Source organism: Microcaecilia unicolor, chromosome 1, assembly GCF_901765095.1.
Source record: "Microcaecilia unicolor chromosome 1, aMicUni1.1, whole genome shotgun sequence".
In the NCBI taxonomy this organism is placed as follows: domain Eukaryota; kingdom Metazoa; phylum Chordata; class Amphibia; order Gymnophiona; family Siphonopidae; genus Microcaecilia; species Microcaecilia unicolor.
The window spans coordinates 664,080-685,332 of record NC_044031.1 but is presented as its reverse complement, the minus strand read 5'-3'; the positions used below and the strand labels follow the sequence as shown (position 1 = coordinate 685,332).

At 47.5% G+C, this 21,253-nt stretch overlaps 1 protein-coding gene across 1 annotated transcript in view; it reads left to right on the top strand.

Annotated features, from left to right (window-relative positions):
• LOC115461790 (regenerating islet-derived protein 4-like) overlaps nucleotides 1-21,253 on the top strand; it is a 140,085-nt gene that overhangs the window by 60,792 nt on the left and 58,040 nt on the right. Inside the window, 2 exon segments of the mRNA XM_030191836.1 lie at nucleotides 5,202-5,339; nucleotides 5,639-5,688. Coding sequence (XP_030047696.1) covers nucleotides 5,202-5,339; nucleotides 5,639-5,688 — 188 coding nt within the window.

The following is a 21,253-nucleotide window of genomic DNA, read 5'->3' as shown; positions in this document are numbered from 1 at the left end:
GATGCGCAGGCTCTCATGGCTGCGTGCCTCTGAACTGGACAACCGCACCCAGCAGAGGCTGGCTGATGTCCCTTGCCGGGGGGATAATATTTTTGGTGAGAAGGTCGAGCAGTTGGTGGACCAACTACACCAGCGGGAAACCGCCCTCGACAAACTCTCCCACCGGGCGCCTTCAGCATCCACCTCAGCTGGTGGATGTTTTTCCCGGGCCAGGCAGGCTGCGCCCTACGCCTACAACAAGCGTAGGTACAACCAGCCGGCCCGAAGGCCTCATCAGGCACAGGGACAGCCCCAGCGTGCTCGTTCCCGTCAACAGCGTGCGCCTAAGCTGCCCCCTGCGCCTCCACAGCAAAAACCGGGGATGGGCTTTTGACTGGATCCATGGGAACATAGCCGCCATCAAAGTGTCCGTACCGGACGATCTAACAGTCGGGGGGAGGTTAAAATTTTTTCACCAAAGGTGGCCTCTCATAACCTCCGACCAGTGGGTTCTCCAAATAGTGCGGTGCGGATACGCCCTCAATTTGGCTTCCCCTCCTCCAAATTGTCCTCCGGGAGCTCAATCCTTCAGCTTCCAGCACAAGCAGGTACTTGCAGAGGAACTCTCCGCCCTTCTCAGCGCCAATGCGGTCGAGCCCGTGCCACCCGGGCAGGAAGGGCAGGGATTCTATTCCAGGTACTTCCTTGTGGAAAAGAAAACAGGGGGGATGCGCCCCATCCTAGACCTGAGATGCCTGAACAAATATCTGGTCAAAGAGAAGTTCAGGATGCTTTCCTTGGGCACCCTTCTGCCAATGATTCAGAAAAACGATTGGCTATGTTTCCTGGATTTAAAGGACGCATACACCCACATCCTGATACTGCCAGCTCACAGACAGTATCTCAGATTCCGCCTGGGCGCACGGCACTTTCAGTATTGTGTGCTGCCCTTTGGGCTCGCCTCTGCCCCACGGGTGTTCACGAAGTGCCTCGTGGTGGTTGCGGCGTATCTACGCAAGTTGGGAGTGCACGTGTTCCCATATCTCGACGATTGGCTGGTCAAGAACACCTCGGAGGCGGGAGCTCTCCGGTCCATGCAGTGCACTATTCACCTCCTGGAGCTGCTGGGGTTTGTGATAAATTACCCAAAGTCCCATCTCCTGCCAGTCCAATCTCTGGAATTCATAGGAGCTCTGCTGAATTCTCAGACGGCTCAGGCCTTTCTTCCCGAAGCGAGGGCCCACAACCTCCTGTCCCTCGCTTCCCAGACCAGAGCGTCTCAGCAGGTCACAGCTCGGCAGATGTTGAGACTCCTAGGTCATATGGCCTCCACAGTTCATGTGACTCCCTTGGCTCGTCTTCACATGAGATCTGCTCAATGGACCCTAGCTTCCCAGTGGTGCCAGGCCACCGGGAATCTAGAAGATGTCATCCGCCTCTCCATCAGTTGCCGCACTTCACTGCACTGGTGGACAATTCGGACCAATTTGACCCTGGGACGCCCATTCCAAATTCCTCAACCCACGAAAGTGCTAACGACGGATGCATCTCGCCTGGGGTGGGGCGCTCATGTCGATGGGCTCCACACCCAGGGACTGTGGTCCCTCCAGGAAAAAGATCTTCAGATCAACCTCCTGGAGCTCCGAGCGGTCTGGAACGCACTGAAGGCTTTCAGAGATCGGCTGTCCTGTCAAATTATCCAAATTCGGACAGACAATCAGGTTGCAATGTATTACATCAACAAGCAGGGGGGCACCGGATCTCGCCCCCTGTGTCAGAAAGCCGTCAGGATGTGGCGTTGGGCCTGCCAGTTCGGCATGCTCCTCCAAGCCACATACCTGGCAGGCGTAAACAACAGTCTGGCCAACAGACTGAGCAGAGTCATGCAACCGCACGAGTGGTCGCTCCATTCCAGAGTGGTACGCAAGATCTTCCGAGAGTGGGGCACTCCCTCGGTGGACCTTTTCGCCTCTCAGACCAACCACAAGCTGCCTCTGTTCTGTTCCAGACTACAGGCACACGGCAGACTAGCGTCGGATGCCTTTCTCCTCCATTGGGGGACCGGCCTCCTGTATGCTTATCCTCCCATACCTTTGGTGGGGAAGACCTTACTGAAGCTCAAGCAAGACCACGGCACCATGATTCTGATAGCGCCTTTTTGGCCCCGCCAGATCTGGTTCCCTCTTCTTCTGGAATTGTCCTCCGAAGAACCGTGGAGATTGGACTGTTTTCCAACTCTCATTTTGCAGAACGACGGAGCGCTTCTGCACCCCAACCTTCAGTCTCTGGCTCTCACGGCCTGGATGTTGAGGGCGTAGACTTTGCTTCGTTGGGTCTGTCTAAGGGTATCTCCCGTGTCTTGCTTGCCTCTAGGAAGGATTCCACTAAAAAGAGTTACTTTTTCAAGTGGAGGAGGTTTGTCGTTTGGTGTGAGAGCAAGGCCCTAGAACCTCGTTCTTGTCCTGCACAGAACCTGCTTGAATACCTTCTGCACTTATCAGAGTCTGGCCTCAAGACCAACTCAGTAAGGAATCACCTTAGTGCGATTAGTGCTTACCATCTTCGTGTAGAGGGTAAAGCCATCTCTGGAGAGCCTTTAGTCGTTCGTTTCATGAGAGGCTTGCTTTTGTCAAAGCCCCCTGTCAAGCCTCCTGCAGTGTCATGGGATCTCAACGTCGTCCTCACCCAGCTGATGAAACCTTCTTTTGAGCCACTGAATTCATGCCATCTGAAGTACTTGACCTGGAAGGTCATTTTCTTGGTGGCAGTTACTTCAGCTCGTAGGGTCAGTGAGCTTCAAGCCCTGGTAGCTCATGCTCTGTATACCAAATTTCATCATAACAGAGTAGTACTCCGCACTCACCCTAAGTTTCTGCCAAAAGTGGTGTCGGAGTTCCATCTGAACCAGTCAATTGTCTTGCCAACATTCTTTCCCAGACCGCATACCCGCCCTGCTGAGCGTCAGTTGCACACATTTGTCTGCAAGCAAGCGTTGGCCTTCTATTTGGAGCGGACACAGCCCCACAGACAGTCCGCCCAATTGTTTGTTTCTTTCGACCCCAATAGGAAAGGGGTCGCTCTCGGGAAACGCACCATCTCCAATTGGCTAGCAGATTGCATTTCCTTCACTTACGCCCAGGCTTGGCTGACTCTTGAGGGTCATGTCACGGCTCATAGTGTCAGAGCCATGGCAGCGTCGGTGGCCCACTTGAAGTCAGCCACTATTGAAGAGATTTGCAAAGCTGCGACGTGGTCATCTGTCCACACATTCACATCTCATTACTGCCTCCAGCAGGATACCCGACGCGACAGTCGGTTCGGGCAGTCGGTGCTGCAGAATCTATTTGGGGTTTAAATCCAACTTCACCCTCCAGGACCCGTATTTATTCTGGTCAGGCTGCACTCTCAGTTAGTTGTTCTTCGTAGGTCAATTTCTGTTATGCCCTCGCCGTTGCGAGGTTCAATTGACCTGGGTTCTTGTTTTGAGTGAGCCTGAGAGCTAGGGATACCCCAGTCATGAGAACAAGCAGCCTGCTTGTCCTCGGAGAAAGAGAATGATACATACCTGTAGCAGGTGTTCTCCGAGGACAGCAGGCTGATTGTTCTCACAAACCCGCCCGCCTCCCCTTTGGAGTTGCGTTTTTACTCATTTTTGCTTGTCATTCAACTGAGCGGGAACGGTCGCGCACGGGCGGGAAGACGGTCGCGCATGCGCGGTGGGCGTACCCTGCGTGCGGGACCGCCCGCAAAGTTTTGTTCCGGTTGGTGGGGGCTGCCGTGGACGTCAACCCAGTCGTGAGAACAATCAGCCTGCTGTCCTCGGAGAACACCTGCTACAGGTATGTATCATTCGCTATATTGGGGGTGCTCAAGCACCCACAGCACCCACAGAGTCGGCTTACGATGTTCTTCCTCCGAGAGTTGAGTCTCCTGGAGGCAGGCCACATCTGCCCTATGTCTCTGCAAGGCCTGTAATATTTTTGATCTTTTCACTGGCGTTGCTATGCCTCCTAAATTCCAAGATATAAAGCGGGTCACCTTGGCCATCGCTGTTTAGTGTTCTGGACAGTTGCTATGTTACTTTCGTTTTGTAAGTGTGGGGTACGGACGCCCAGCCTCGCCCACCTCCCCATTAGTCTGTATGTGCATGTGGCTACGAAAAGCTGCGTTCTACTACCTCCCTCCCCTCTACCCACTTCCTTCCCGCCCTTACCCACCCCCCTCTCTTCATCCCTTACCCTCTAACCCTCTGCCCCATATGTAATCCCTGGATATCTCCCACTTGGTAGGAGCGTGTAGGTCTCATGATTTCGGGTTCCCCCCTCCCCCCTCTCAAATCGTGGAAAGCCTAAACCTCATCCCCCGGGGATGATGTCTGTCATTCAAAGCTTTTCATTCGCCTGGGTCGGTCTCCTATCTGCTACTCCATCCTTAGTCCCGCTTCCTCCCATTAACTGCCCACCCATTACAACGGTTTCCATTCATACCAGCTGTTGCACAATTACCTCTCCCCATCCGCCCCCACTTACAGTCAAACCCAACCATTCACTTAACAACTCAGTTCACCAAATGAATCTTACATTGTTATACAGTTACCTCTGCCTGTAACAAAGTGGCCTTGCACCTCATCAGTCCTGTCTGGGTGCTTCCACCACCCGGCTCATACTGGGAAAAGACCAAAGGTCCATTGAGCCCAGCATGGATTGACAGCGGCCAATCCAGGTCAAGGGCACCTGGCAAGCTACCCAAACATACAAACATTTTATACAAGTTATTCCCGAAATTGTGGATTTTTCCCAAGTCCATTTAGTAGCGGTCTATGGACTTATCCTTTAGGAAACCATCCAACCCCTTTTTAAACTCTGCCAAGCTAACTGGGAGCACATTTTCATTTTTATAGTCTTCTGATGTAGCTCTTTGATTGGAAGTAGGTCACTGAGGACCAAGAAATCTTGTCTGGGTACCTGATTTACAGAATTCTCAATTTACAGAATTGAGGCTGTTGAAACCTGAATGAAATACATCCCACAATCCTCATTTCTCTATTTTTACAGAACCCTTTACAGAGCACAACCCTCTCCCTTTTCACCTGTCTGCCATTTTAATAGCCTGTACACAGCACTGATGTCTCTCCCTTCAGCCTCTTGGCCATTGTAGGTATGTATACAGACTACTCTCCCCTTTCTATATTGCTGACTGGAGAATTTTTTCTTTCCCTACAGTCATATTGCCGGTCTTTGGGGCGTGGAGTACACTTGGCTTCCATTCATGGTAAATCTGAGGCAAACATCATAGGTTCATACATAGCAGCACATGACAAGAACAAACCAGTATGGATTGGGCTCCATAACCCTGTTCAGGTATTATGATCCTAATTCTTTCTCTCAAGGCAGATCTGTAAGCTAGGATAACGAATGCTTATATGAATATGCTCTTACGAGAACCCTTACTTATTAATATATTTCTTTCTTAGGATTCTAAACAATTAAAAGATTATTATTTTAGGTTAATTTTATGAAAACATATTGTTAGGGTAAAATACTGTTTAGAAATCTCTGTCAGGGCACCACAGCAGGAAAAGATTTTTCTCTCAAAGTAATGTTCTCTAGAAGGTAGCATGTTACTAAGACTCTGCTATTCCTTGGATTGACATTTCTAGACACATCTCTGGGAATGGAGTGATGGTTCCATGTACAAGTACAGAGCTTGGTATGTTAATCAATCAGAGTCCAGTGGGAATATTGAATACTGTGCAGAATTATTACCCATCCACCGTAAGTGCCACAAGTTACCCTATAGAGAAACTATAAGCTTGTAAGACATATGCATGTCTGGCATTGATTGGAGGTAATGTAATAACAGATGGCTTAAGTGTGAAAGCAACATAGAGGGCGATAATCGAAAGGGGCCGGCCATCTATACGGACCCCGTAAAGCGGCGTACCCGACCGTATTATCAAAACAAGATGGCCGGCCATCTTTTGTTTCTATAATACGGTCGGGGCCGGCCAAATCTCAACATTTGGGCCGCCCTTAGACATCGTCGGCATTAGAGATCGCCGCCATTGGTTTTCGCTAATAATGGAAACTAATGGCGGCCATCTCAAACCCGGCCAAATCCAAGCCATTTGGTCTTGGTAGGAGCCAGCATTTGTAGTGCACTGGTCCCCCTCACATGTCAGGACACCAACCGGGCACCCTAGGGGGCACTGCAGTGGACTTCACAAATTGATCCCAGGTGCATAGCTCCCTTACCTTTTATTTATTTATTTATTTGTTGCACTTGTATCCCACATTTTCCCAACAATTTGCAGGCTCAATGTGGCTTACATTTGCCGTAATGGCAGTTGCCATTTCCGGGTAACAGAATTACAAATGGTAATGTGTTAAGTTGCATACATACATGGTAACATACATGTAACATAACATACATGAACAGATCATGGTATAGATATATATCATGTGCATATATATGTTAAGGAAGAATAAATTATGGTAATACATGAAAGTTCCTGAGTAAGAAATTGGAAGAATAAATTATAGTAATACATGAACGTTCCTGAGTACGAAATTGGGTTGTATCATTCTTTAGGTCATCGACCTTGGGTGCTGAGCCCCCCAAACCGCCCCAACACCCACTCCCCACAACTGTACACCACTACCATAGCCCTTAGGGATGAAGGGGGGCACCTAGATGTGGGTACAGTGGTTTTCGGGTGGGTTTTGGAGGGCTCACATTTACCACCACAAGTGTAACAGGTAGGGGGGGATGGGCCTGGGTCCGCCTTCCTGAAGTGCACTGCATTACCCACTAAAAACTGCTCCAGGGACCTGCATAGTGCTATCATGGAGCTGGGTATGATATTTGAGGCTGGCAAAAAAATGTTTTTAAAATTTTTTTTTTTAGGGTGGGAGGGGGTTGATGACCACTGGGGGAGTAAGGGGAGGTGATCTCCAATTCCCTCCGGTGGTCATCTGGTCAGTTCAGGCACCTTTTCAAGGCTTGGTCGTGAACAAAAAAAGTAAAGCCGGCTAAATGCTCGTCAGGGCCGGCCTTATTTTTTCCATTATCGGCCGAGGCCGACCATCTCTTAACCACGCCCCCGTCCCGCTTTCAGTACACTGCCGACACACCCCCTTGAACTTTGGCCAGCCCTGCGACAGAAAGCAGTTGAAGCCGGCCAAAATCGGCTTTCGATTATACCGATTTGGCCAGGCTTAGGAGATGGCCGGCCATCTCCCGATTTGTGTTGGAAGATGGCCGACCTTCTCGTTCGAAAATAAGCAGGATAGATGTCTATTTTTAGCCTATTACATCAGGAAAGGGGTGCCTATGTTTCTTTATAAATACTAGGAGTAAACTGGTTGAAATCATGGCTAGACTGAAGCCACAGACCTGGTATAGGCATAAAGTACTTGCATATGTTCATATTTTATAAAATTATGACTGCCAGCATTCTGCCCAAACTCTGCCTCAGAACAAGTTGTGTAAAACAGTGGCGTAGCCAGAAGGCAATTTTTGGGTGGGCCAACAGGTTGGATGGGTTGGCACTACAACTTTTTTGAAAGAGGAAAAACAGCAACCTGATGCACCCATGCTCTGTCCCTACCATGCTCCCCATAACTTCAATGAGGGTAGCAGTGCAAATCCAACATATTATATTCACAACATTAAAAATAAAATAATTTTTGTACCTTTTTGTTGTCTAGTCATAGTGGAGGAGTGGCCTAGTGGTTAGGGTGGTGGACTTTGGTCCTGAGGAACTGAGTTCAATTCCCACTTCAGGCACAGGCAGCTCCTTGTGACTCTGGGCAAGTCACTTAACCCTCCATTGCTCCATGTAAGCCGTATTGAGCCTGCCATGAGTGGGAAAGCGCGGGGTACAAATGTAATAAAATAAATAAATATCGGTCCCAGTGTCTGATTTCTGCTTCCCTCTGTCAGGAAGTATTTTTTCACAGAGAGTAGTGGATGCTTGGAATGCCCTCCCGCGGGAGGTGGTGGAGATGAAAACGGTAACGGAATTCAAGCATGCGTTGGATAAACATAAAGGAATCCTGTTCGGAAGGAAGGGATCCTCAGGAGCTTAGCCGAGATTGGGTGGCAAGAGCCGGTAGTGGGAGGCGGGGATAATGCTGGGCAGACTTATACAGTCTATGCCAGAGCTGGTGGTGGGAGGCGGGGCTGGTGGTTGGGGGGGCGGGGATACTGCTGGGCAGACTTATACGGTCTGTGCCCTGAAAAAGACAGGTACAAATCAAGGTAAGACACATATGAGTTATCTTGTTGGGCAGACTGGATGGACCGTGCAGGTCTTTTTCTGCCGTCATCTACTATGTTACCATGTTACTATGTTCTCTTAACTCACTTGCCAGGGTCTCCTGTCCATTTGACATTTCTTCTTTATCCATGTCCATCATCCATCGCCCATCTCTGTTTTCCTATATTTCCTTGTCCAGTATCTCCCCTGTGTTCATCCATCATCATTCCTCTGTGTACCTATGCACCCTATGCCCAGCATATCCCTTCTGTGTTCCTATTCTCCCCCTTGTCTGGTATCTCTCCCCCCTCTCCAGTGTCCAGCATTGTATTCTATTCCATATCCCCCCCTTGTCAGGCATTGCCCCTCTGTGCCCATATGCCATTGCCATCCCCATACAGTATCTCACATTTGTGTGCCTTTCCTCATACTCCCACCTAATGCCCATCATCTCCCTTCTGTATCTGTACACCTCCCTATGTCCCCTTTCTCCCTCCTCCACACCAATGTGTCCCTCTCCTCTCTGATCCCACCCCAACCAGCTTCTCTTCCTGTCTCTTTCCTTCCCCTTATGCATCTGGCTCTTTCTCCCACTGTGGGTTTAGCATTTGACTCCCTCTTCCTTTATCCCCTTGTCCAGCATCTCTCTCCCTTCCGTCTAACCCCTCCCATAGGTCCAGCACCTTTCTCTCTTTGCTCCAGCCCTCCTTGCAGGTCCACATTTCTCTCCTTTCCCTTCAGCCATCCTCTGCATATCCAGCACCTCTCTTCCAGCCCCCCCTACATGTCCAGCACCTCTCTCCCTTTCATCCAGCCCCCCCACTACATGTTCAGCACCTCTCTCTCTTTCATCCAGCCCCCCTACATGCCCAGCACCTCTCCTCTTCATTTCAACTATCTGCATATCCAGCACATCTCCCCTTTCCCTCCCCCCCACGCATATCTAGCTCCACTCCCCTTCCCTCCAACCCCCCCTGCAAATCCAGCACCTCTCCTCTTCCCCCCAACCTTCCCCCTGCAAATCCAGCACCTCTCTCCCTTCCGTTCTCTCCAACCCCCTGCCCCTCACAAGTCTAGCACCTCTCCCTTCCCTTCAGCCCACTCCCCTTGCAGGGTCAGCCCACTCCCCTTGCAGGGCCAGCACCCTTCCCTTCAGCCCACTCCCCTTGCAGGGCCAGCACCCCATTGTCTTCCTCACCCCCCCCACCCACAAACACATCCAGAACCTCTCCCTGCCCTTCAGCCCCCTCCTCTTGCAGGGCCAGCACCTCATTGTCTTACGCCCCCACCAACACACATCCAGAACCTCTCCCTTCCCTTCAGCCCCCTCCCCTTGCAGAGCCACAGAGACCATTGTCTTCCTCACTCTCTCTCCCCCCCTCCTGCTCCCACAAGGCAACCACTCTCTGCCTTCTCCCCCCATCACAAGCTCTGCACTTCCACCATCTGGAGGCCATTCCTGGGTCTACTTTTAGAAGCCCTGGTGGTCTAGTGGCCTCTTTAGGGCAGGTTGTGGCAGCCATTTTGAGATTGGAGCTAGCTTTTCTTTGCACCGCTTCAATTCTTTTTACATCTTTAGCAAGATACGGCCTCCAAAACTGAACACAATACTCCAGTGGGACCTCACCAATGACTTATACAGGGGCATCAACACCCCCTTTCTTCTGCTGGTCAGAAATTGCTAAAAACATGGTTATTTGAGAAATTCCTGCATTGAATATTATGGGTGTATGATCATTTTAAAATTGTTTTTAATGGTCAGGTTGATTGGTTTGACTTTATTTCCCAGGTATGCCTGGCCTCTTTTTATTTGTAAACTGTATAGAGCTGACAAGGTAATTGCAGTATAAATGTATTTTTTAGTTTAGTTTACTTAGCCCCTGAGGAAGCCCATGAAGGGTGAAACTCAGCCAAGTCAGGCATAGTATTCACCCTTTCTGCTAATAAATCATATTTGGATTACTTTGGTCTGCCTAAGTCTGTTCCAGTCTGCATTGGATTGGATTGGATATATTAAATTTATATATCACATTTATATCGTAGTCTGCTCACCATTCTGCCATTTTGAGAAAAGGAGAGTCAGATGAAGAGGGTGGACGGGTTCAAATAAAAGAACCAGGAAGACCTGGAGGCATATTTTCAAAGCACTTAGCCTTCCAAAGTTCCATAGGAGTCCAATTAGTTCAAAAAGTTTAGTTTATTAATATAATCCAGGATGGCCTTCGTGGCCACACCTCTTCGACTCTCCTCCGCTCTCTTTTACTCCTTCTCTTACTCTCAGCCGGTGACATCAATCCCAATCCTGGCCCTCCTCACCAACTATTATCTCAACTCTACAGATCTCACCGCGACCTCTCTAACCTCATCTCTATTCCTCTACTCCCCTCCTCTTCTCTGCCCTTTCTTGCGCCCTATGGAATGCCCGCTCTATCTGTAACAAACTCCCCTATATCCAGGACCTCTTTATCTCGCGTCACCTCCATCTGCTCGCCATAACAGAAACCTGGCTCTGCCCTGATGACTCTGCTTCAGTCGCAGCCCTCTGCCATGGCGGGTATCTTTTTTCACATACTCCTCGCCCTGCTGGTCGCGGGGGCGGTGTTGGACTACTTCTCTCTCCCTCCTCCAGATTTCAACCCCTTCTTCCACCTCAATCTCACTGTTTTTCCTCCTTTGAAGTCCACTGTATCCGCCTTTTCTCTCCTCTGCCTCTTCGAATAGCGGTCATTTATCGTCCCCCTGATAAGTCCCTTTCATCCTTTCTCAGTGACTTTGATGCCTGGCTTGCCTTCTTCCATGATCCTTCCTCCCCCTCTCTCATCCTTGGTGACTTTAATATTCCTGCTAATGATCCTTCCAACTCTTATATTTCCAAGTTACTTGCTTTAACATCCTCCTTTAATCTCCAACTATGCTCCACCTCCCCCACTCATCAAAATGGTCACTGTCTTGATCTCATCTTCTCCTCCAACTGTTCATCCTCTAGTTTCCTTGCCTCTGATCTTCCCCTCTCTGATCACCATCTTATAACTTTCACACTTAAATCTCCTCCCTCCCAGTCCCGTCCTATCTTATCTAATTTATCTAGGAATCTTCACGATATTGACCCTTCATCTCTATCCTCCCATGTTTCAAACCTCCTCTCTACTGTGGCACCATCCACGTCTGTCAACAAGGCTGTTTCTTCTTACAACAATACTTTATCCTCTGCCTTAGACACACTTGCACCTTTGATGACCCGCCCTATAAGGCGTACAAAACCCCAACCTTGGCTGACTTCTAATATCCGCTACCTACGTTTCTGTACCCGTTCCGCCGAACGCCTCTGGCGGAAATCTCGGGCCCTTGCTGATTTCTTACACTTTAAGTTCATGCTGACCTCCTTCCAATCTGCTCTTTTACGCGCCAAACAGGATTATTATATCCAACTGACCAACTCTCTTGGCTCTAACCCTCGGCTTCTCTTCACCACATTGAACTCTCTCCTCAAGGTGCCCCCTCCCCCAACTCCCCCAACTCCCCCTTCATTATCTCCTCAGACCCTTGCTGAATTCTTTCACGACAAGGTTCAAAAGATAAACCTTGAATTCTCTACCTCGCCACCTCTCCCTCCACTAGTCCGTTCCCCTCTCTCTCCTTACCCTCATTCCTTTTCCTCCTTTCCTGAAGTTACTATAGAGGAAACTACACTTCTCCTTTCTTCCTCAAAATGTACCACCTGTTCCTCTGATCCCATTCCCACCCACCTTCTTAATGCCATCTCCCCTTCTCTTATTCCTTTTATCTGTCACATTCTCAACCTCTCACTTTCCACTGCAACTGTCCCTACTGCCTTTAAACATGCCGTGGTCACACCTCTCCTTAAGTAGCCTTCACTCGACCCTACTTGTCCCTCTAATTACCGACCCATCTCCCTCCTCCCTTTTCTCTCCAAATTACTTGAGCATGCTGTTCACCACCGCTGCCTTGATTTTCTCTCCTCACATGCTATTCTTGACCCACTACAATCTGGTTTTCGCCCTCTCCACTCAACCGAAACTTCTCTTACTAAAGTCTCCAATGACCTATTACTGGCTAAATCCAGAGGTCAATATTCCATCCTCATTCTTCTTGATCTTTCCGCTGCTTTTAACACTGTCGATCACAGCATACTTCTCGATACCCTGTCCTCACTTGGATTCCAGGGCTCTGTCCTTTCCTGGTTCTCTTCCTACCTCTCCCTCCGCACCAATCCTCTTCTACTTCTATCCCTCTGCCTGTCGGCGTACCTCAGGGTTCTGTTCTTGGTCCCCTCCTCTTTTCTATCTACACTTCTTCCCTTGGTTCATTAATCTCATCCCATGGCTTTTCCTACCATCTCTATGCTGATGACTCCCAAATCTACCTTTCTACCCCTGATATCTCACCTTGCATCCAAACCAAAGTTTCAGCTTGCTTGCCTGGCATTGCTGTCTGGATGTCTCAATGCCACCTGAAATTAAACATGACCAAAACCGAGCTTCTCATTTTTCCCCCCACACCCACCTCCCCACTCCCCCGTTTTCTATTTCTGTTGATGGCTCTCTCATTCTCCCTGTCTTCTCAGCTCGAAACCTTGGGGTCATCTTTGACTCTTCTCTCTCCTTCTCTGCTCATATCCAGCAGATCGTCAAGACCTGTCATTTCTTTCTTTACAACATCCGTAAAATCCGCCCCTTTCTTTCCGAGCACTCTACCAAAACCCTCATCCACACCCTTGTCACCTCTCATTTAGACTACTGCAATCTGCTTCTTGCTGGCCTCCCACTTAGTCACCTCTCCCCTCTCCAGTCGGTTCAAAACTCTGCTGCCCGTCTCGTCTTCCGCTAGGGTCGCTTTACTCATACTACCCCTCTCCTCAAGTCGCTTCACTGGCTCCCTATCCGTTTTCGCATCCTGTTCAAACTTCTTCTACTAACCTATAAATGTACTCACTCTGCTGCTCCCCAGTATCTCTCCACACTCGTCCTTCCCTACTCCCCTTCCTGTGCACTCCGCTCCATGGATAAAATCCTTCTTATCTGTTCCCTTCTCCACTACTGCCAACTCCAGACTTCGTGCCTTCTGTCTCGCTGCACCCTACGCCTGGAATAAACTTCCTGAGCCCCTACGTCTTGCCCCATCCTTGGCCACCTTTAAATCTAGACTGAAAGCCCACCTCTTTAACATTGCTTTTGACTCATAACCACTTGTAACCACTTGCCTCCACCTACCTTCCTCTCCTCCTTCCTGTACACATTAATTGATTTGATTTGCTTACTTTATTTTTGTCTATTAGATTGTAAGCTCTTTGAGCAGGGACTGTCTTTCTTCTATGTTTGTGCAGCGCTGTGTATGCCTTGTAGCGCTATAGAAATGCTAAATAGTAGTAGTAGTAATGGCGTGTGCAGACAAACATCTTCAAATCCAGTACCCAGGATGCACGTTATACCAATACCCAACACAGGCTGTGTTTCGCCAAAATATGCCTTTATCAGGGGGTTTCATAAAGGAAATATAGAAAATAAATATAAAGATAAAATATGAATAAATGAAATGATATAATTCTATATCTCTAAAGAAAAGAGGAAAATGGACAATAAAATAAATGAAAAAGATAGTAAAAGGGGAGATGTGTGTGACGTGAAGGAAATTGTGGGAGGTACCCAAACCAAACAACTACAAGACCAATTGACAGGCAGGGGAGTGAGTGGGCATCGTTCCTACCCATATCATTCCTTAGACCACCAGGGATGTAGAAGGTAAGCCCGGGGGGAGGGGTGGGGAGGTGCTGGTCAGATGCTTGCTGATGTCAGAGCTGGGAGGGAGGTGAGATCCTGATGAGGGGGGAGAGGGGGAATTGGAGGGGGGGGGGGGGGGTGAGAGAACCTGTTTCTACTTATGTGGATCCTGGCCGGTATTCATTTCGAGCCTGCATAAATGTCGTATGGGGCTCCTAGCTGAATATCAGCTGGGACCCACATAAGCTCTGGCAGCCAGGACATGCCTGCACGATCCTGGATATTCAATAGTCCAAGAAAACAACAGGGCAGGTGATCCACAAAATCCAAAACAGCAGCATGAAAGGAGAAGATCACACAGGAAAAGGTCCTTTGAAAAAAGTCTATGAAAAAGTCCAACACTGGCCGTGTTTCGCCCACGCAAGGGCTGCATCATGGGCTAAAGTAGCCAAGCGGTATTTACAAGCCACTTCACCTCCTTGGTAAAAAGCAGTTTGTGCATTTCAGTAATGCAACTAGCAGCATAATGGGATATTCAGATATCTGGGTCTAATTCTGCTTGTGACCACTGCCGGCTGAATATTGACTGAAATAACAATAACAATTATGATGATACCTCTGTTCAGTAGCTTCACTTCAACTTGCTGATGGCTGACCTGAATTTGGAAAGAGAGTTTACCCAGAAATATTAAATATTTTTAAATCTTTGTTTTCCTTTTGCAGACTTTATAACATGGGATAACAGTACTTGCAAGTCAGCTAGACCTTTCATCTGCAAATGGAAAGCATAGAAGGAAAATGTTCATTTCTTTCATATGGATGACACTTCCACATCTTTCATTAAAACAATCTTGAGCTCTTTATATTTTCAGCATTACATATAGCATCCAAACGTTTCTGTATTTCATTTCATAAAAAGTGTCTGCGATTGGTATCGAAAGGAATCTTTATACTTGTGATAACTATATAGATCAGTAAATAAACCTGGAATCTATATTTTATAGAAGTTTGGTATATATGAACACTATAATTAAAAATTTCAAGATAGCTCAGTAATAATCTTATGTCAATAAACTCTGACTGTGGCATTAATGTTCTCAGTTACTAGTGTCTCACACAAAAGTTATTTAACTGTGATCTTTGACACTTCTCTGTCTTTATTGTAATATCTCCCCTTCCTTCCCACCCCCTGTCCTGCCTCTTTTCCTATGGTACAATTCTCTCCAGTCTCCTTGTTTAAAAGATTTTGGTGAATGTAGTGTAGATGGTACAACACCTGACTCAACTTTCATCTGATTTCATGTGATTTCCTTCATGCATGCCCGTTCCTTTCCGAATCGCTAAAGGATCGGTAAGGGAAAGGCTTTTTCCGTTCAGTTAGTGCATCAGTTAGTCCACTGCAGTGCCCCCTAGGGTGCCCGGTTGGTGTCCTGGCATGTGAGGGGGACCAGTGCACTACGAATGCTGGCTCCTCCCACGACCAAATGAGTTGGATTTGGGCATTTTTGAGATGGGCGTCCTCGGTTTCCATTATGGCCGAAAACCGGGGACGACCATCTCTAAGGTCGACCATCTCAACATTTATGTCGACCATCTCTAAGGTCGACCTAAAATTATGAGATTTGGGTGTCCCCGAACGTATTATTGAAATGAAAGATGAGACACCCATCTTGTTTCGATAATATGGGTTTCCCCGACCCTTCGCGGGGACATCCTGTGAGGACGCCCTCAGGAAAACTTGGGCGCCCCGTTCGATTATACCTCTCAAAGTAAGGGAGCTATGTATCTGGGAGCTTTTTCTGAAGTCCACTGCAGTGCCCCCTAGGGTGCCCGGTTGGTGTCCTGGCATGTCAGGGGGACCAGTGCACTACGAATGCTGGCTCCTCTCATGACCAAAGGGCTTGCATTTGGTCGTTTCTGAGATGGGTGTCCTTGGTTTCCATTATCGCTGAAAATCAGAAAGGACCATGTCCAGGGACGACCATCTCTAAGGACAACCTAAATTTCAGGATTTGGGCATCCCCGACCGTATTATCAAAACAAAAAATGGACGTCCATCTTGTTTCGATAATACGGGTTTCCCCACCACTCCATCGGGACATTTTGTCCTCAGCAAAACTTGGGCGTCTCTTTCGATTATGCCCCTCAATGGGACAGAACAAAGGTCCATCAAGCCCAGCATCCTGTTTCCAACAGTGGCCAATCCAGGTCACAAATACCTGGCAAGATCCCCCAAAATTTCAATACATTTTATGCTGCTTATGCACCCAGAAATAAGCAGTGGATTTTGCACGTCATTTTAATAACGGTCTATGGACTTTTCCTTTAGGATGCCGTCCAAACCTTTTTTAAACTCTGCTAAGCTTGAGAGGGGAAGTCTGTCAGGGGTTTAGGTTGATTTTCACTGCTGTTTGGAGGATTTGGGAGGGGAAGGATGAGTTAAAACGTTTTTTAGCAATGTACTATAAAAGGTTTATTTATTTATCTTATTACATACATAAAAACATAAACAGTCAAAAAAAAAATCTGACCCTTAACAATCTATGTGATTCTTTAAAAAAGGCCTTTACAAAATAGTGAGTATTTAAAAAACGTTTAAATTGTCAAGTATTTTCACAGGTTCTCAAATGTCCCGGTAAAGCATGGACAGCAGTTGACAAGGCTCGCAATTTTGTCTCTACATAATGATATGATTTTGGAGAAGTTAGACAAAGCTGCTGAGAAATATCAGCTCTTAAAGCACATCCTGGTTTATACATCTTCCAAACATTACAGAAATATGTAGGCACAGACCCATATATACGCTGATGGAGCAGCTCAAGCACTTTAGACAAAACTCTGTATGTAACAGGAAGCCAATGAAGCTGTTTTAACACTGGGGTTATATGTTCAGATTTCGAAACTCTCATAATTAATTGTGGAGCTGTTTCTGAATGACCTGCAGTGCTTGAAGTCAAAAAGAAGAAATACCTAAGGACAACCAATTACAAAAATGAAGCTTGGTTAAAGTCAGGCTCTGCACAATCGTTCGGAAATCCTGCTCTGATACCGTTCCCTTCTATTTAGTTACAACTCGGAGCTGAAAAAAAGATGTGTTGATGACATGATCCAAATGTTTTGCATTGTCAGATTATTATCAAGAAACACTCCAAGACCACAAGAGGATGATTTAATATCAATCTTCTTTCCTCTATAATCAAAATTCATCAACAAAGATGGATCTAATGTTCTACCCACATACATTATCTCTGTATTCACATCATTCAGAGCCAATTTATGTTGTTTCATCCAGAATTTCCTTCAGTTTTAAAAGTGGATCATTAGAACCTTTCTCAAGTGGAAAGAAGACCTGCACATCATCTGCATGCATTCTATAAGAAACTTTCAATCTTTGATACACTTTCCTAAGAGACACTGTAAGCAAATTAAACAGAACTGCCGAAAGAGCAGAGCCCTGCGGTACCCCTTGTGAAAACTGCTTCCTGTACTTTAACACGAAATGTTCTACCTTCCAGTTGTTCCAGGAGCTGGATGTCATTTACATAAGTACATAAGTATTGCCACACTAGAACAGACCAAAGGTCCATCAAGCCCAGCATCCTGTTTCCAACAGTGGCCAATCCACGTCACAAGTACCTGGCAAGATCCCAAAAAGTACAAAACATTTATGCTGCTTATCCCAGAAATAGCAGTGGATTTTCCCCAAGCCCATGCTTCCTAATTGTATTTTTCTGTCTTGATCACCAAGAAAAAAAATGTTTAAGAGCAAAAGCGGAGTGCAAAGTCCTGGATATCAAATATTCTCCCCCCCCCCCCCCCCCTCCGGATGTTGAGCGCTATTTAACTTGCTAGGAGCACATCCAGTCTGGTTAAATAGCTTTTAGCCAGCTAACTGATAATGTTCAGCAGGAGACAGCCAGTTATGTCCTCTGAATATTCACAGTCATAGCTGCCGAGAGGGGGGCAGGGGGGACAAAATTTCCCAGGCCCGGGCCTCCAAGGGGGGCCCGGCGCCACAGTCCCACCCACCTTCCGTCGTCGACCGTCTGCCCCCTGCATTGAAATCGCAGCCTCACCTCCGTGAAAGCAGCACTGCAGGCAGCAGAACGCCTCCCTTCGGGCCTCCTTCCCTCCCTGTGTCCCACCCTCGTTTGACATAACTTCCGCGAGGGCGGGACACAAGGAGGGAAGGAGGGCCGAAGGGAGGCGTTCTGCTGCCTGCAGCGCTGCATTCATGGAGGTGAGACTGCGATTTCAATGCAGGGGGCCCGGCCCAGTGGCGGACGGAGGGGGGAAGCGGCGGCGGCGATCTCGGGGGGGGGGGGGGGGGAGCAGTGGCTGCTTTAAGTGCATCTAATTCCTGTTTTACCTTACTGAGCTCCTGTTTTAAACTAGCAAGCTGATGACAGACAGGACAAGCCTTAAGTCTCCAGATAATTGGCCTTGAAACTGAAACACCACAATTATTACAGAGAATAAAAGTCATCCTGTTCGTTGGAATGGGAATGAACAGGTATGCTATGATGTGGTTAATACTGTGCAAGATTAACTTTACTCCTCAGCCATACATAGGCCACCAGAGGCAGTTGTAATTTGGGTGGAGTTAATTTGTAATAAGTAGAATAGTTAGGAAATTTATTTAGGAAGTGTCAGTCTTGGGGTGGGGGGGCTTAAAGTTTAAAACCTGTGGAATGTGTTTGTTTTAAAACCTATCTCCAGGAAAAGAAAAAAGTTCTAATACTTGCTAGCAGTTTTGAAATCTGAAATCTCCTTTTCAGATTTACAGATTTCAATAAACCAGTTAGAAACAACAACAATCAAATCACAACAGTCAGAGCACACTATATGCAGAGAAGATTAATAAAACAGATTCCACTATTTGCAGAGCAGAATGAAACAGTCAGATCACACTATTTTCAGAGCCAAGAGGTTGTTGTTTTTTTTTTCCTAGGAAAGATAGAAATGCAGCGACAATGATAGACAAGGAAAGAAGGAAGAGATGCCCAGAGAAAACACAGCCAAAGGATAGCGATAAACAGGGATTTAGCCAGCACAAGTCTTAGCTGTGTGAGTTTCCTTCAGCCAGGAGATAAGGAGAACCTCCTCCGGCCCTCCCTGCCTCGTGATCCGCGATGTTCGTTACTCCTCCCCCTGCCTGCTACACACCCACCTCTGAACCGCGATTTTCGTTTCTTCTCCCCCTGCTGTATCGAGCGGGGACGTGGCGTTTCGGCGAGGGCGGCAGGGGCGGGGGCCTCAAATAGTGTTCGGTTGACCTGGGGGCATGGCGTTGTGGTGAGGGCGGCAGGGGCAGGGCCTCGTGTTGGAGACGTACCCGGATAGGATGTCGATGATGACGTACCAGGAAGTGCATGAATGCCTCAAGGTTTTTGTCCACGCAGTCAGCTTCAGAACGTTGGAGGTGCTTTTTATTATATAGGATTTGTTGCATTTGTATCCCACATTTTCCCACCTGTTTGCAGGCTCAATGTATGGTGCAAAGTATTACCGAGATAACACAAAGTATGGTACAATCCACAGATTAAAAAATCATAACAGTGCTGCGTAGGGCTTATAGAGTGGGTTTATTTTGTCCCCTTGGACATTTTAACAGGGTGGATTAAGGTTCCTTGGGAGACCTGAACATGTATACTCTGGAAGAAAGGAGAAACAGGGGTGATATGATACATAGTACATAAGTACATAAGTAGTGCCATACTGGGAAAGACCAAAGGTCCATCTAGCCCAGCATCCTGTCACCGACAGTGGCCAATCCAGGTCAAGGGCACCTGGCACGCTCCCCAAACGTAAAAACATTCCAGACAAGTTATACCTAAAAATGCGGAATTTTTCCAAGTCCATTTAATAGCGGTCTATGGACTTGTCCTTTAGGAATCTATCTAACCCCTTTTTAAACTCCGTCAAGCTAACCGCCCGTACCACGTTCTCCGGCAATGAATTCCAGAGTCTAATTACACGTTGGGTGAAGAAAAATTTTCTCCGATTCGTTTTAAATTTACCACACTGTAGCTTCAACTCATGCCCTCTAGTCCTAGTATTTTTGGATAGCGTGAACAGTCGCTTCACATCCATCCGATCCATTCCACTCATTATTTTATACACTTCTATCATATCTCCCCTCAGCCGTCTCTTCTCCAAGCTGAAAAGCCCTAGCCTTCTCAGCCTCTCTTCATAGGAAAGTCGTCCCATCCCCACTATCATTTTCGTCGCCCTTCGCTGTACCTTTTCCAATTCTACTATATCTTTTTTGAGATACGGAGACCAGTACTGAACACAATACTCCAGGTGCGGTCGCACCATGGAGCGATACAACGGCATTATAACATCCGCACACCTGGACTCCATACCCTTCCTAATAACACCCAACATTCTATTCGCTTTCCTAGCCGCAGCAGCACACTGAGCAGAAGGTTTCAGCGTATCATCGACGACGACACCCAGATCCCTTTCTTGATCCGTAACTCCTAACGCGGAACCTTGCAAGACGTAGCTATAATTCGGGTTCCTCTTACCCACATGCATCACTTTGCACTTGTCAACATTGAACTTCATCTGCCACTTGCACGCCCATTCTCCCAGTCTCGCAAGGTCCTCCTGTAATCGTTCACATTCCTCCTGCGACTTGACGACCCTGAATAATTTTGTGTCATCGGCGAATTTAATTACCTCACTAGTTATTCCCATCTCTAGGTCATTTATAAATACATTAAAAAGCAACGGACCCAGCACAGATGTTCAAATATTTGAAAAGTATTAATCCGCAAACGAACCTTTTCCGGAGGTGTGAAGGTGGTAGAACGAGAGGACATGAAATGAGATTGAAGGGAGGCAGACTCAAGAAAAATGTCAGGAAGTATTTTTTCACGGAGAGAGTAGTGGATGCTTGGAATGCCCTCCCGCGGGAGGTGGTGGAAATGAAAACGGTAACAGAATTCAAACACATGTGGGATAAACATAAAGGAATCCTGTTCAGAAGGAATGGATCCTAAGGAGCTTAGCTGAGATTGGGTGGCAGAGCCAGCCAGTGGTGGGAGGCGAGGATAGTGCTGGGCAGACTTATACGGTCTGTGCCAGAGCCAGTGGTGGGAGGCGGGGCTGGTGGTTGGGAGGCGGGGATAGTGCTGGGCAGACTTATATGGTCTGTGCCCTGAAGAGGACAGGTACAAATCAAAGTAGGGTATACACAAAAAGTAGCACATATGAGTTTATCTTGTTGGGCAGACTGGATGGACCATGCAAGTCTTTTTCTGCCGTC